At 40.7% G+C, this 17215-nt stretch overlaps 1 protein-coding gene and 1 long non-coding RNA gene across 5 annotated transcripts in view; one reads left to right on the forward strand and one right to left on the reverse strand.

Annotated features, from left to right (window-relative positions):
* The window catches only part of LOC140002879 (uncharacterized), a 54710-nt gene extending 52077 nt beyond the window's left edge, over window positions 1-2633 (forward strand). The window contains exon 3 of the long non-coding RNA XR_011810464.1: window positions 198-2633. This is a non-coding gene — a long non-coding RNA (uncharacterized lncRNA). The remainder of the gene's footprint in view (window positions 1-197) is intronic.
* Window positions 2634-9123: 6490 nt separating this feature from the next.
* NCKAP1 (NCK associated protein 1) overlaps window positions 9124-17215 on the reverse strand; it is a 59583-nt gene continuing 51491 nt past the window's right edge. For all 4 annotated transcript variants that reach the window (XM_027461408.3, XM_027461412.3, XM_027461409.3 and 1 more), the window contains 3 exons: window positions 13552-13661; window positions 10794-10883; window positions 9124-10187 (listed from right to left, as the gene is read on the reverse strand). In XM_027461408.3, coding sequence (XP_027317209.1) covers window positions 10071-10187; window positions 10794-10883; window positions 13552-13661 — 317 coding nt within the window. In that variant the 3' untranslated portion in view covers window positions 9124-10070. The remainder of the gene's footprint in view (window positions 10188-10793; window positions 10884-13551; window positions 13662-17215) is intronic.

Below are 17215 nucleotides of genomic sequence, written 5' to 3' on the forward strand. Positions count from 1 at the left end.
TGCCAGGAGGGCAGATTTCAGGGAGCAGGGGCTCGCTAACAGGGATGTGGGGGTGCCTGGGGGTGCCGGCCGCTGCATTGGGGTACACACACAGAAGGGCTGTAGAGGACAGGAACGGGCACTGACAGCATTGTTCCTGCACCAGACGGCTGGGATTGATTTATTCCCTTGTTGGTTTTTCTTCCTCCCTTTCACAGGGTCTGTACACCCCCTCCCCAAGCTTGTTTCTCCCTCAGCGGAGGCAGACAAACAGCAACTGTTTGTTCAAGAAGCCAGAGTCAGCTCCCTGAGAGAGGCTGGTGGCCCCTGTGCTGCCTAGTGGAGACGAGCACGGCTGCCTGGCTTGCAGTACCTAAGGGTCTGGATCTTAAGGTGAACAGAATACATCGAGGACTGGGAAAAAACACAAGGCAGGTGCACCTTTTTTAGTCTTTTTCCCTGGTGTGTAACAACTACCTGCAGGGAGAGGCCAAGTGCCCTCAGTGCTGGCTGTGTTTGAGTTTCGGACACCACAAAACGCATCTGTAGGGCAGGGAATAGCTTGCATTAGGCTGTAAGCACTGCGCCTTCCACTTTCTGCTCACACACTCCCCAGACCCGGTATCTGCTCAGAAACCCAGCTGAGATGGGACAATACTTATTCAGAACAGGTTTTCACTTTCCTAAGCCTTTCCATAGCGACCTCGGGATTACCCACATTTTAATTTCCTTACGTACACTGCCTTGGAAAATAAAAAACACAAAAACCCACCCAAACCCCCAAACCTACAATACTTCTTTACATGGCAGTTACTAAAACCATAAAGCCATTGACTTACAGAGTCATAAAAATGGGATTTATTGTACATTTCCTGCTCCAGCCGGGGTCTTGTTACAACTCCCTCAGGTAGACAAAACACAGGGGACTATTAAGTTATTTTAATAATCTCTCAAGCTTCTACGTGGATGACTTGAAAACAGAAAGGAAGAAGAAAAGGTTCTTTCAATGCAGCCTCTTCCAGACTTGTAATTTTTCAGGCTGTTTTTATGAGACAGCTCGTTATTAACTATCCTGTACCCTCGGGGTCTGCGTGCGTCCCAGAGACAAATTTTTCACCTTAATATTTGCTCACATTACCTGTCGTCCTGAAATCTTAGCAAAGGGCTGTTTGCCTGGCACTTTGCATCCCGTTCTACTCTATTTCTATTTAATTCTGTTGAAGAAACACAGCCTACAGAAACACGCGCATTATGTTTAAACCAATATATGTGTGTGTATCTACCACTGAAGTCTCACTTTGCAGGGTGGATGTGTTTGCTGCTTATGACTTTCCTGGCTTTCCTGGCCACGTAGAGGCTTACACCTCCTTGCTAGTGAAGTTTCCTACCTGCAGTGCTCTCTTCCCATCTGGGCGCTGGAAATTGCAGGAGTTTTGCTGCAGAAAACCTGCAAGAGGTGTGTGCCTGACAAAGCGTTCAGCCATGCACGCCAGAGTCTTGCAGCAGAAGACAGAAAGCTGAGCCTCATGATGCGTCTTTCGGACGATCCTCCCATCTTGTTTCAAGTGCAGCAGTCCTTCAGGAGATAAACTCTGCAAATTTAGGCATGGTAGATCTCAGCTGAAAGAGAAATGCTCCTGTTTGTTGTTCAGCTGGAATTACGTCCACAACTTGCCCCATCGCGGGGTCTGGCATGCAGTAGGTGCACACTGGAGGAAAGCAGAGGCTGGGACTCCCATCGTTTCTCCTGGGAGAGCACAGCTTAAATTCAGAGCATTAATTGCTATCTTTAATCTGTAGCCTCTCAAACCTGTGATCATTACACAAAGTCAAAACTTATGCCAGAGAGCATTTAATTGCTCCAAATTTTATAAAATGACTGAAATGCCACCTGCACTGTAATTCTCCTTGTAAATACGCCACCTCCAGCCTTTGCTGGCACTCAGAACCAGCGTTTTCACAATACAGAAGTGCTTTTTCTGACGTATCACCACGTGTACAGATCTCTTCCCATTTAAGAACTCATACAAAGATAATGTTTTTGCAGTTGCGCATGTTTATGACCAAAAGTGTAAGAAAATAAGCCAAAAGTGTCAGATAGGTGCTTAAAGCTAAGAAACATCAGAAGAGCTGACTTTTCAGAGGCATCAAACACCGAAGTTAACAGAAACTTTGTCCCCAGTTCCACAAGTGTGCCCTTCAGATAACAACACTGCAAGTGCTGCGGACTACCTTGTTTGCCTAAATATTTACAGAATCCATCCACGCTGCAGAAAACATGTAGAAAACAGCACGAGGGAGCTGGGCTGAACTCACACCCAAAACACAGTCGGCGGGGCAGCACCCGGGCTTGCAGATTTAAGATTAACAAAGTTTTTTGTTTGTTTTTAAGACTGCTGCTCAAGTATTTATGCGTATGAGATAACCTCCATGGTAGCATTATGTACAGATGTTCGGTTTAGATGTGCATTTAGTTTTGTTATTCTAATGCCCCAAATGCTGTACACTGTTATAATGATCGTGCTGATAACAAAAAATACATCCTTCCCTCCCACTGCGGCCATACTAAAGACACAACAGACTCCACTTAACCCTCTCAGAGTTATAATCACCTCCAGATGGGGTATTTAAGGCAAAAATTGCAAATCTCTGTAAGACCACATACATTATGAAGCGTTTCTATTCTGGCCTCTATAGGAACAACTTGAGCTGCCTAGCTTCAACGCCATAACCACTCCAAATTTAATTTTGTTAAACCATAAATTTGCTGCCTGAGATTTATAACCTCTCCGGTTGCACCGCCGCCGCCTGCCTCTGCTCCTGCTTGCAGAGATTTATTAGCAGCGTGCAGCAGCATTAAGTACCGAATCACACCCACACCTAAAAATAAAACCTGCAAAAACAGTCGGGTTTTACAGCACCGGCACCGCATCGCCAGGTGCTGAAATGCAGACTTACCACTGATTTCAGGGGGAGCTGACTGGGTTTGACATGTTCTAGGATCAGGCTTTTCCTATAAATAGGAGCCGTGTGTATTTTACTCCTGTTTTTAGCAACTGCTGGTGGGATGACAAGGGGTCTGTAGTGGAGCCTCAGAAATTTTGGGAACAGAAACAGTCCCTTTCCTGAGTGCTTTCCCTCACACACCTGCGAGACGCACAGACAGCAAATGATCTAGAAAACAGAAAACCAGGAAATCTAATCCCGTACAAGTAACTGCATTTCAAGTCAACCACACTCGCAGACATTTTTAACTCTCTCAAGCGAAGACTTCCAGGTTCCCTGATGCCGATTTGTCACGCTGAGCCTTGATAGCAGGCTTTCTCCACCGGCCCCCTTGCAGAGGTTAGGGGTGTGCCCGGCAGAGGATGCTCCGCAGACATAGCTGCCTGATGCTTCCCTCTAGCTTCACACCCAACATTTATCAGACATTTCAGGCTTGCAGAAAGTCTAAAAAATTGTGCAAGTTATCAAGGCTGCTGTCACTCTGTCAGGGCACCCCTGTTTTTCTGCTTTATTTCTATTAAACAAAGTACAAAGGTAGAAAATAGGTATAGGCTCGTAAGAATTAGGGAAGAGCTGGTGATCTATAGGGTGGGGCTGAATGCAAAGACTGGGACTTAAGCGAGGCCCATACACAGTAACTTCTGGGGTTATTTTGTGAACTCAGGGACTTTCAGATCATCATTCTTAATCCCACAACGACTTCGGTGGTGGCAGATTAAGAATCACACCCAGGGAGCTATTGAAATGTTTATCCCCTCGCTCCCTGGTGGTACTATTTAACCAAACATAAGGCAAGTGAAACAATGGGATGACAGTGTTGGTAACTAAAATGTTTTAAAGCTGCTTTACTTCTCCACTCAATGAACTTCCACAGCTCAAACACTGCCAAGGGAAAGAGTTAGTGGCACTCTTCCAGACAGTATTTATAGTTTTTAAACGCAGGCCATTTTGTTATCCTCACCTAGTATTACTTTCACGAGGTCCATAAAACAAACCTCCCAATGAGCTTTTTGTCAGCCTCGTTTTTCACACATTTCTAGACTGTTGCTACAAGAACGCTGCTTTTTCCCTCCCTGAAGCCACAGGCTTGTTTACTAAATTTGGAAACACAAATCCCTTTAGAGCAGTATAACTCACAACCAAAGATAGAAACATTTGGCGAATTTCAACGGATAGGAATAGATTGGATTAAGGTTTTGTGACTTAGGAAAGCTCACGCTCAACCTGCAATAATTACACCTACAATGACCTAGTACCCTGTCTGTGGGGTGCTCTGCCGCTCCGCTGGAACCACTGCAATACGAATTTGGAGAAACGTATCTTCCAACACCACTGGATTTTTTTTATTGGCAGCTTTCCTTTGGGAGAAGACAGCAGCGCTTCTGTCTGCTTCACAGACAACACTGCTGGGAGCTACCCAGCCCCTCACCGCCCCAGCCCACTTGTCTCAAAGAGCCTGTGGGTGGATTTACACTGCTCCTACGTGGTTTTCCATGCCTTGGATTTCATCCCCCCTGCCTTCCAGGGGCTCACTGAACGCTCAGTGGCTCACAGACCTAAAAGCTGCGGTGCAGGCACCTCGATGCCACGCCAGAGGCTACATCCTTACTCACTCTTCCCTGTTCCCAACACCTGCCTGCAAAATAACAAGGCTGACATGCCACTTGTTTTTTTGCTGCTTGGATCTTCTGCAATAACTGAGATTTTGAGAAGCTCCAAGGTGATGTTGGTTGGAAAAGATCCTTCCTGAAAGGCATCTGAGGCCTCGGGCAGGTGTACCTGTGCCAAGGGTCAGCCCAGTCCCACAATCCAAGGGCCCGCGTCCATCCCCACCAGCTGAAGAGATTTAACATCAAGAGAACCGACTCCATGCACTTCTCTGGAAATGACTGCCACCAGTTTCAACTGGCTTCAGTGTTACCATTTATTAGCCATGCTATTTTAATACTCTAAGTTAGTATTACAGATAAAAGTCCAGCAGATATTCCAGGGTAATCATTACACTTTTCCTCTGAACCTTCATTAGGGAACAGTTCACTTAGCACTCAAACAAAAATCCCTATGAAAGCAGTATTGCAATGATTTCCCTAGCTTAATTTAAAGCAAGTGTCACAGGCTCAGACAATGCTAAGAACTGCTCCTTAGCATCTCATCTCTACGGACTTTGCTATCCAAGGTAATAAACCCCTGAGATAAACCCTTTTGCTTACCTGACCCCACTGTAGTGCTATCGCTAAGCATCACTCCTGCTGTGTTCCCCTTTAAACGCATGCGTGGAACTAAATCCAAGCAGCAGTCTTTACGGTTTCACTGTAACAGCAACAAGAGAGATGTTCCAATCCGGTTTTGCTGGCTTGGGCTTTCCAAATACATGCTCACATCAAGATGCCTCACAGTTGCACACTTTGAGGCATCCTTTATTTACACGTGATCCTATGCTTGGACACATTTGCTGCTTTGTCTGTGGAGTGGAAAACAGATGCCATCCCTGTTGAGGCTTTTAATGCAATTGTGGAGTCTGAGAGATATGATCTGGATTTAAGCTTAAAGTGCCAGAATGAAGCCTTCACTTCGGAAATGGACTCGGAGTTCCTGGGCAATACTGTCTGACTCCTCCAAGCACTCTGACCACTGCTTTCAGCTCCCCTCTTACCTCCCTTTTCTTTTTAATCCTCCTCTTTCATATATCCCACGACACATTTACAGGGCATTCTAACTTTCATTCTTCTTTCCTCGACGTGGCTCTGCAAGGAACGGATTTGGTTTTGTTACTGTTGTGTCCTTGCTATTAAAGAGATTACCATTGAGGTTTAGTTTAGAAATAATACTGCTTTTACTAAACATGAGAATTCCACTCTCTGCACTGGATGCCCATTTGGGTTTACTTCACATTTAGCCAAACTCCAAGCCCATGCAACAACTACGGAGGGAAGGGCAGGGAGGGGAAAGCAGAAAACTTGGCTGGCACCCTGTGAGAATGGCTTCCTCATCTCCTGGTGGCAATGTCAAGTGACCAGCAAAAAGATAGGAAATTACATGGTTAATGGACAATGAACAAGACTTACTAGCATCGAGCTTTCAAGCACTCGGCTCTAATAGCTTTGCAACTCTCATCTGTACTCACTCGTGTCAGTATTACTATTTTTACTTAAAAACCTTTATTATTTGTGAGAAAACACTTCTTTAAAGATAACTAAAATCATCAGCAAGGTAAATATCCTGAATGTCAACAGAAGAAACTATTCCAATCCCCGTGCTGTAATGCTGGACAAAACATATGCTTTTGATTCAGAATTTAGTACATTTTCAATTAATGAATTGTGTAAGACACACTGACACTATACCCAGACAGCAGGTCATTTTAACCTCCTAGCACTAGAAACAGCATGACTAATAGCTAATTAGACACGGTTTTGGACACAGGCCTGGGGGGTGGTGGTGGTACATTTTGTTATGCATTAGTACGAATGTCTACAGACTTTATAACACAAAAAAAAGCAAAAGCACATAAGAAGTGCTCGTTTTCTAGCAAAACAAAACAAAAAACATTTGTCATTTCAGTGGGAGAATTTAATTATCGTAAAAAATGATTCAAAATGTGTACTTTAAGAAAAAAAATAGGCAGAACTTGAACATTTTTGAAAACTGGTTAATTGACAATCCTGAAAGTAGTGGCTCCCATTCACAAAACCAATCAAATGTGAGTAGCTGTTGTTTAAACTCCCTTGCTTTGCACAGCAAGCCGTGTCACTGTTTCAGGACTAGCCAGAAGTATTCAAGTGAAAGCAGCTTCCCTGTATTTATTCAATCCTTAATTTATCAGCCAATGCAACTAAAGTAAATTTCTACAGTACCCAAAATGCACTATGGGATTAAAAGATGCTTGAATTTCTATGTTAAAACAATTTGAAGAAAAAAAAATATTGATTCAACAGAATAACTTGCTACATCTATCAGCCTAGCTTTGAGTGTGGTTCAGCTCAGAGTGATTCACCTAAAAATGTTTCAGCATTAGTGCAGACATAACTGTACTTACAGGATGTGTAAGTTACTGGTGAGTCACCCAGCACTCCCCCTTCAGTATGTGCATCACTGCTGAATCCCTGCGACTGGGGAAACATTTGGCAAAAACACAGTTCATCAGCAAGAGATGTTTATTGGCTTGTGGTTGAGAATTCTGGAATCTGGAATAAATAAGCTATGAAGTCCTACACCAAGCCTATGATGACCAGCTGAAGGCTCCTGTCTTTCCTCAAATCACCACCTGATTTCAACATTTTCTGGGGAGAATGCCACTCTCCAGTGTATCAGAAGTATAGCCTGAGTGTCAGCTGGCCTACCGATTCCTTTTCCCCTCTAGAAAAGGACCTGCTAAAAAGGTTTACCGGTAGCCATTATTTTTGGTGGTAATCTTTTACCCTGATGGACACTTCAACTGAAAAACAGTTTTCTGGGCAGCAACAGGACATTCTTCTTCCATGCTCTTACATTCTTCTTCCATGCTCTTTCCTGTGTGAGGCAGAGCCCTCCCCTATACAAGTTAGGCACCTGATCCAAAACAGCTCCACGTGGGACCAGCTCAGCCACTGTGCTTCATGCTCCAGAACTACAAGCACTTGTGCTTATCAATTGCCATCTGAAGTGACTCAATATACAACACCAACAGACAAGCTTATGAAGCTGTGGACATGGTGTTGCTGGCTCCAGAGGAAATACTCCTCCTCTAACTTCTTCTCCAACGATCTCGGTGCAGACTGACTACTGTTTACGGAGTGCATAGACACAGGCTGCCTCGAGGAAACCAGAATGATACCAGAAGTAAGAGCAATACAGTAAGAAAAAAGCAAGAACAACCCTTGCCCCTGAAAGACAAAACAAAATCCAAACAAATAAACAAACAAACAAAAAACAACCAACAACACTCACCACTCCACAACCCAAACCTCTCACGGCTGACTCCAAACCTTGGGTTTGGTTCTGAGCTTGCTTTTAGTCCTCTTAGGAAGGATAGTTATAAAGACATCTGACATTTGTGTGCCAGACAGCATAGCACAATCATAGAAGGGCTCCTAGAGAAACTACCATGTCCAAAAAGGTCAGGACAATCTCAATGGAGTGCTTTGGACGTAGCTTCCTGCAGAGATGCTGTACTTGTTATCTACTCGTTAGAGATCAGCTATTTTCTAGGATTAGTTCAGTAACACCTTGCAACAGTGGAAAGCTGATAAGGATCAGAGGTAAACAACCAAAATACAATTCCTTTGAACTTCAAAAGATAAAAGACAAAAAAGGTTATTTCTTAAACCACAAGTAACATGAGTTTTTCATTGGTCAGTCTTGCAAATAGGCATTACTTCTTCCACAAAAGGCTACTTACAATCAAAATCTTAAATAAGACATCTGAACGCATTAGACCTTAAATATAGAACAAAACTCTTAAGTCTCACATTTGACCTAACCTCTTTATGAACAAACTTATTTGTCACGTTACTAAACTATTTTAAAAACAGCTCTATGATTCTAAGACAAAAAGCATAATTAGGAAAAAAACAGATGTACTGCCTTGCTTCCTTAGGACAATTTTATTCCAGTACTTTTTTCCTCCGGACAGAGGAAGCTATTGTAACTGAGCTCACAACAGCTCTTTCATAATAGAAAAAGTTACCAGCGTGCACGTAAGTTGCATTGAGAAGAGGGGCTCTGTACAATGCCCAGAGCCCGTGCCACCGAGAGCCACGCAGCTCTCTCCCGCTGCGGCTTAGAGAGCCCAGCCAGCCGCTCAGCTTTTGGGCCACACGAGCCAATGCCAGCCCACACGCCAACTTGCACAATCGATTAAAAACAGGCCTTTTGTCTATCTGTCTAGGTGATGCTACAGTTTTAGCAACACTCTCCCGTTTTATGGTTATTTCAGGTTTTATACTTCAACAATTCACTCGTTTCTACGGGTATAACTGGCGTCGCTACATACTGCATACATGCTTTTCTTCTTTTGTTACATACAAGTACGATTCAAAGGATAATGGCACTGAACTGACTCTTTTTACACTGGTTTTAATTCCTTCTTCCACTTTTTACAAGATTCAGCATCACAGAAGCCAAAAGGTGAAGGATTAAAAGAAATCTTCACATAAAAGCTCCAAGGATTGATATTTAATGAACTGTGAGATGTAAATCAATGCACAGCAGCACAGTTTAAGCTTAAAATACTAGGATAACATTTATATTAAAAATAATTCACCTACAGATAATACAGTCTAGTGTTTATTGTATGTTATGGAAGGTACACTTGAATTTCAAAAATTTAAAACATATAAAAAGTGGTTAAGGGCTAACATTTTATCAACATGTGATAAAGGTGTAAGAATGTTTATTATACAGCAGGGTACAATGGTAGTGTTAATGCCAACAGGGCACCACAGAAGTTAGTTTAAAAAAAATTTCCACTATGCTTTATACAAACAACATCACTTGCTGTTGTTTAAGAGTATCAGGAGAGGACTGCTGTCCTAAGGATAAGCAGTCCTATAACATTTTATGTTAGATAGTGTCATAGTACATAGATTGGTGAATGTTTCAAAATAAAACTAGAAATGCTGTAATTACTTCACAGAAATGCACATCCAATATTTGTTTTCAATAAGAACAATAGGTACAAGATTATAACTCTCCCTATATGAAATAATTTACACACAGATGAAAGCTACACTATCTAAAATAATCACTAAATACATTTTTCTTCTGGGAAATAAACAAGCAATTTTTGTTTTGCATGATCAATATCAAAAACATATAGCAGAAGTAGTATTTCTTTAAACATAACTGATGCTCTAAAATAAAAAAGAAAAGGAAGAAATGAGAAAAAAAAAAAGATTTTTCCATGAATGTGCAACCTAAAATCAACCAAGCTTATATTGTAGTACAACCATATTAAGAAACCACTGATCAGAAATACAACTTTATGGAAAAAGTTTATAATCCACAAAACTGTTCATCAGGCCATAAAGTAAAATAGCTCCACAGTTTACAGATAAAACTGAGGCCACATAGATGCGTGCTATGTCTTATCTCCAGTAAGTAGATACTTAGGCAGAGGATGTGACGCTTTGTTTGTAGACAGCATGGTATGCATTTCTCAGCAAGACATAAGGGAAACAAGACTCCAAGAGATCCATTGTCAGGAATGGAGACTCCTGCACAATCTGAAAAACACCAGAAACACAAGGTTTTGCAGAACACCTTCAACTGGTTGCTGCTGATAATCTCTTCAGTGTAAGGATTTCTGGTCTGCACCACACCACCACTGACATTTTTCATAGCAAAAAGAAATAATACAAAGTTTGGGGACAGACGGGAGAGAAACACCACTATAAATTCACTGCTCCTCAAAGCTAGTCGTATGTATACGTAAAACCATGCATCATTCTTTCTATTTTCACAATGTACAGAAGATTAAAAGAAAAACCTCCCAGCAAAGAGGCTTCCTCCCCCAACACTCTGAACAGCACTTCTTTAATGCGAAGTTTTATTTTAATATTGTATATACTAAATCAACAATGCAAATTACCTGAACAATGTAATACAATGCTCTTGGCAACAAAAGACAATGGTAAAAACGTGTCGGTGCTGGGAGAACAAAAAAGATTAATTCCTGACACTAGAATGCCAACAAGAATGACATGAAGCATTATCTCTACTGGTTGATGAACTACAACAACAAACGTGACTGTTGAAGCCACTTGTTGAACAATGTGATGTGGAGACTATTTCTTAAGTTAATAACACAAATAAAATAGACAAAAGCTTACCATGTCTAACAGTAGGTAAACAGACTCTCTGTTCCTTGTAGTAGTTTTGTCCGTCTCCTGGCCAATCTTCAGTAGACTAGACGATGCAAGCTACATACATTGAGTATTTCAGAGCAATAAGAAAAAAACAAAACCACAACATTGATCAGCTTCAGCTACTTTACTATACACACGCACACACACCCACACCCCTCTGAATACACAGATAACCTGTCTGATAGCACTGCACCTTACTAGCAACTACAAAGGAAAATAAACCTGAGGGCACTAACCATCACTGGGTTTCACTCTCATGGAGACACTTCTGTTTACTTCTAGAGTGTTTAATAAGCAGTTTGTGCTATTTTAATAAAATAAAAGCCAATTCATTTATTGTGAAGAACTTGTATTCAAAGTAGATAAGCTGACTGTAATCAAGTTTACTGAAGTCAATTACACGTCCCACGGAACAAGATCTCACTTATTAAAAAAAACAAATCACTTTCCCAATATGCTTATAGTCTTGCTACATTAAAAAAGGTAGAGTTTTCACTATTTGAAGTTATACCATTTTGTGGCAGAATGAAAAGCTGTTTCACTTTCAAAGCTGAATGTTTAATTGAAGAAATGTCACCCTGACTGTAAATGAATCATGTTTTTTTACACCATAAGCACCTCACTTTACTAGTGTTTTTTTTTTAAAAAGATATCCTAGAAACTAGGTATTCTAGAAACTTATACATAGACTTAGCTATAAGCAAGCTCAGAATTACACAATACTATAAAATATGTGATCTACAGATGATTTTGTAAACCATGTTTTCATGCCTTACAGAAACAAGGCAGAAAAAAAACACACCTCTTTTCAACTTTCAGATGTACAATCTTTTATGCACTCATACCAAGCAACAGCAGTATGCCTGAACCACATTTATCAGAAATGGTTTTAAATTCAAAATAGTAACTTGAACATCTAACTTAGCATTCCTCTTGAACCAAAATCTGTAGCATAAAGTGAATATGCTTGCTTCAAAAGAATCTTAGCACATACTCATCAGTACTAAATAACCTAGGAAGTTTTTTTTTTCTCCATTGAACTAACTTTGACAGGAAAGCAGATCACCTCCAGCAGCACATTTTCTTCTAGAGAGATGTTTTCCTTTCGGACTAACAGCAAGTGGTACATAAAAGTTGTCATAAAAGACAGATTAACAAAATATCTGAACCATCAAGTCATGGTCTGTGCAGCAAAAGCAATGGTCTGAAACCAGTTCATGAACACTGAAAAACCTCATACCAGAAGTGTTTTTATCACATGAAACTATACTGGTTTCCTTCACTTGTCAAATGTAGGCAACTTGACACGACCATCTCTCTTTCATCTTTTACAGCCAGCAGTTGCTTTACACAAGGTCAACGGCTAAAGGTTTTTTCAGTTTAACAAAATGCAATGAACTTCCAGGAGAGAAAGATCCTTTGAAGGAAAAAAAATGAAAACTGCTTCTGTCGTCTTGGTACAGGAAGCTACCATTACCCAAACCTTGTAACTCTGTAAGGCACCAAAAATAAGAGGTGGGGGAATATTTGTCTCAGTCCGAGGACAAGCACCCAAAACCAAGAATCACTCAAAATCAGTGGCTTTTTAGAAAAATTGAAGTGAATCTGCCATTTCAGCCCTTAGTTTCAAGTAGTGGGCAATAAACTTTAGAAATTCTATTTCTGGTTAAGAAGCACACCAAAATGAATTTAAAATACATCTCCAGCACCTCAGGGCTTCTGGCTCTTTTCTAAGGAGCACTAAAGATTTCAGAAGCTTTGATCTTCAACCTACACTAAAGCGTAACAAATTCCTCTCCCCAAATATCCTTGTAACGTGCAGCTACCAGACAGCTACTGTGTAAGGAGGGCTGACACGTCAAAAGGTTCAATGCGAAAAGCCACTCTGGAGTTACCTTCCATGAAAAAGTAAAATAAACTAAAAAGAGTCCAATACATCACGGGAAAAGCCTGCTAGACAGAAATGTGACTTTATCTGCATTGCTCATTTCTTTTGGCAGTCCCAGACTACTCGATGCAAAAGATGGTACGTGCTAAAATATTATTAAACAAAGGGTTATATTGAAAAAAAATTATGGCACTAGTAGTCATGTGCTACTGTTACTTTCTATCACCGAACACAACTGACTACTGCTACAGGACTATTCCTAGATTTAATTTATATACACACTGCTATTAACAATGTGTTTTGTGGTATTTTTTTGTGCAGCACAACCAACCTTTTATGAAATCAGTTGCATTACATCCCAAATTACAGTTTCAACTTCTACATGAATTTGGAAATGCTTCCTGAAGTCAACAGGCATTTGTCTTGTTAGGATACGACTTTAAACTGATTTCTAGACTTGAAAAAAGTAACAGACATCTGATTTCTTGCTAATCAAAATCAAGACTGCATTATACAACAATCTCGATTTCTCTGCAATCTGTAACTGCACAGACACAGGTAACATTGCAGTACGAAACAGTACTGCTACTGGAAAAATCGTTGTTTATCCATATCCATCCATGCTAGTCTGAATCTTAACAGTATGTCCTTGCGATTAAGATCACTCATGGCTGATTACTGCAGTCAAGGCAACACTTGGAATCACAAACACATCGACACTTTAATGACAGATCTGTGAAAACTGAACTACGTATCAGACGGACTGGGGGGCAGTGGGGAGCCAGAGTTCCCTCTGTTTAGAGAAGCTATCTTTAGGAATTAAATCATACATACAGCCAAAAATTCTTTTAGACGGTCTTCAATGCTTCCCTTGTGGATGGTAAATAAAGCTGCAGCAATCTGGTTGATAGCTTTTGCCAAGCAATGAATGTTGTTGCAATGCCCTAAACAAAAACATATACAAATTACGTCAGCATTGTGTTTGAAAATGACAGTGTTTTGGAAAATGTTACCAAAGAGTAAACAGACTTGTCACAATGAAAGATAAACTGCTAGCGCCTTACACAACAGCAGCCAAGCACTCGTTCACACTGAACTTGGGACTGGGAGAGCAACCATAAGTACGGATCTCCCCTCCAAATGCTGTAATAGTCAGAACAACCTGACAAAGATCCTCGTGGCTTTTAGAAGGAAAGAAAAACATATTGGGAGTTTATTTGGTTATTACAGAATTTGAGAGCGAACAAAGACTTGTTCTACAGGAACAAAACTGGTGAACAGAACAAGGAGCAATGTCTTTAAACTGAGAGGGGGGAGATTTAGATCAGAAATTATTTACTCAGGGGGTGGTGAGGCACTGGCACAGGCTGTCCAGAGAAGCTGTGGATGCCCCCCCATCCCTGGGGGTGTTCAGGGCCAGGCTGGTTGGGGCTTTGGGCAGCCTGGTCTGGTGGAAATTGTCCCTGGTCATGGCAGAGGGGTGGAATGAGATGAACTTTAATGTCCCTTCCAACCCAAACCATTCTGTGATTCTGTGAATTACTGACTGCTGTATATAACACCTTGCCAAAATTCACCTAAGCTTCAGAGGACTGGAAGATGATTAGATGACACCAGTTTTCAAAGGGAGCTACAACTGAAAAGCAAGAACTGCTCATCAGTCAGCCTGCTACCTCTTCTAGGCGATTTAGTCAAGTCTGCCACTTTAAAACAAAATTCATACATACCTAAACAAATACCTTGGGAAAGTGCTAGAGCCTGAAAAGGAAGAGGTCTTTGAAGGCGTTAAAAAGCATGGATGCATGCAAATAATGCCGACAGGTTATTCTTACCAGCACACTTTTTGACCATTGCTGAAGGCTAAGCTCATTATTTTCTTCAGTCATTTATCATAACTCCAAGATCGTGCTCAAATAGTGAGGTCAGCTAGACCCTGTGTGGTTCCCCCATCCCTGCATGTTACCGTACTCATTTACAAGGCGTTTAACTTGGTGTTTTATTATCCATTTTACTCAGTGTCAGGTTATCTATGTGCAGCTCCTCACTCCTCTAACATCCTGAAGAACTTCACAGACACAAAAACTCTCACCTCACCCTTCACCACCCTTTCCAGGTGGACTATGAATAGGCTAGTCTGTAGGTCCCAGCAAAGATCGCCGTGGTTCTCCCCCAGGAGGCCCTCTTACCCGTCTGGGCAAGAGCCAATACTCCTACTCTGTCTCCTATTTTTTAATTAAATTGTCTGTGTAAATGTGGTAATCAAGAAATGGATAGTCACTTTGGATCAGTCGAGAACACATGCTCTGCTTAATACTGCCGATTTAAATTCATATTACTTTCTCAAGTGACTTGACTTCTGTGATGAAGAGACTGTACAAAAAGCATCAGGAAGGGGAACTGAACCAACAAACTGTGGTCTTGCAATCTGTGGCAGGTTTCAGGTATTCAGAAAAGGCTGTCTCTTGTACACCAGTATTCTTGTCTAGCCTCTAGACAACAAACTAGCATTCTAGTCTGGTATTTGACTAAATTCGGCTTTCTCACTGGGAACAAAAACAACGGTCTGTTAGAGCCTGAGCCTTTATCTGGAGCTAGTGGAAGAAACAGCCTTGATCTTGAAGAAGGCAGAGAGAACACAGACATTGCTAAAGCTGTCCAAGAACTGCCTGTAATTGGGAGGCATGTCTTGCCAGAGCAGAAAGTTGAAACTCCTTCAAATCTGTGGCTTCTTGATGGTAAAAAAAAAAAAAAAAAAAAAAAAAATTCACGATTTGGCCAGAGAATTTACTTCATAAAAAGCTGCATTTATTAAGTTCCCATTCGGCAAATAGTATCTATATTTAAAGTGTATAAAGCCAGATGTTCTACAATACGGGGCAGAACAAGAAAATATTATTATGCAAGGAAGGCAGGACTGACAAGGTCTATTCTGTTTGCTCAGTTATTTTTGTAGAGTGAACATATTTATATAGTTCTTTTGCCAGACTATTTTTCTCTTAATAAAAAGGAGTCTACTCAGTAAAGAATTACATAATACAGGGACCACATCTCATAAAATCAGTGCCAACTCCTAATACAGGCTTATTTGAGTTCTAGATGTAATTTCTCTCCAGTCGCAGTTTTATGAGATCTTATTAACTTAAGAAACCACTTATGAAACAGGCTTTGCCTGACTTCGCAGTAAGAGTTACCAAATATAAATTAAATTATAGAAACTGGAATATTTAAGCTACATCATATAAAATAGATACAAGATAACTTTATCTACTGTTTAAGTCTGCTTGCAACCTACAGACTAAGATGGTCCTTAGTAGAGAGGGAAATTCAAACAAAACAAAACCACACAAGCTCCAACCTTCTGGGGAAAGCACACGGGCAGTCACATCTAGCTGCCCTGACCTGGTTTCCTAGAAATAGATTTTTAGAGGGCTGGGTGTTTCTCACAGACTTCTTTTACAAATAAATATTAAGAAAATATAATCATAATAAAAATTTTAATACTGTCCCTTTGGCAAATAGTATAAGCTTTGAGACTAGTACGTAAGATACTCTTGAAGGAAAAAACTGGTATCAAAAGGTGCTTCCAGCTGGTTTCTTTTACAAAACTCCAAACAAGAAATATCTAAGAGATGTGGTCTTAAGCATGCGTGAGTTCATTTAGATGAAGTTAAGAAAACTGCCCTAGCTGTGCTTTAACGAGCAAGTTTCTCCCTGTCCCTACCAACCATTTCATAGTCCTTCTTGCCTGTATTTTCAGTTTTTCCTTTAGCCATCATGACTTTGAAAACACACACAGAGCGGCAGAAATACTGAGTGCAGGTAACATGAAAGAACTTTGCAGGACACAAATTGTTCTCCCTGGTCATCAGAACAATCTGCTAACTTCAAAATTCTTGACCTTTCAAATCACTATTCAGGTTCAACTCACAGCATCAGAAATTTATTCAACTTTTTCATAATGGGCAAAAGGCTACACTGCTTAAAATGAAACCTGAGTTAACAAAAACCTGATCTTCAAATCGAAAAAAATGTTCCCTATCAAGAAAGATAATTTACACATATAATTACAAAATCTTTAACCGCATTTAAAACCCCAACCTTGGGTGGGGAGTGGTCTCAAAAAAAAAAAAAAAGGCGATTTGCATACCACAAAGTGATAGAAGGCTTTCACAATTTTTGCTCTTTTTCTGGTATTTTATATTTTCAGAAGTCACTTTAGACACTGCGGGAGTTACACTTTGTCCTGATTTAAAGTAAAGCGACTTAAAAAAAAATAGGAAAAAAAACACCTTCCCACTGTATCCGGTAAATGGGTGCAGAACAAATACGGTCTTTTATGCAAGCCGTGCTACACACCACAACAGAACTAGTTCGAACAGCTAAAAGGTGACTTTTGTATGTACTGGAACAGATTTGTCAGTCATCCTTTTTCAACTTCGATTTGTCTGAAAGAGCCTTTTTTTGGTGAATTACATGCAAAGAATTTGCTTGAGGCAAA

Source organism: Anas platyrhynchos, chromosome 7 (genome assembly GCF_047663525.1).
Source record: "Anas platyrhynchos isolate ZD024472 breed Pekin duck chromosome 7, IASCAAS_PekinDuck_T2T, whole genome shotgun sequence".
NCBI lineage: Eukaryota > Metazoa > Chordata > Aves > Anseriformes > Anatidae > Anas > Anas platyrhynchos.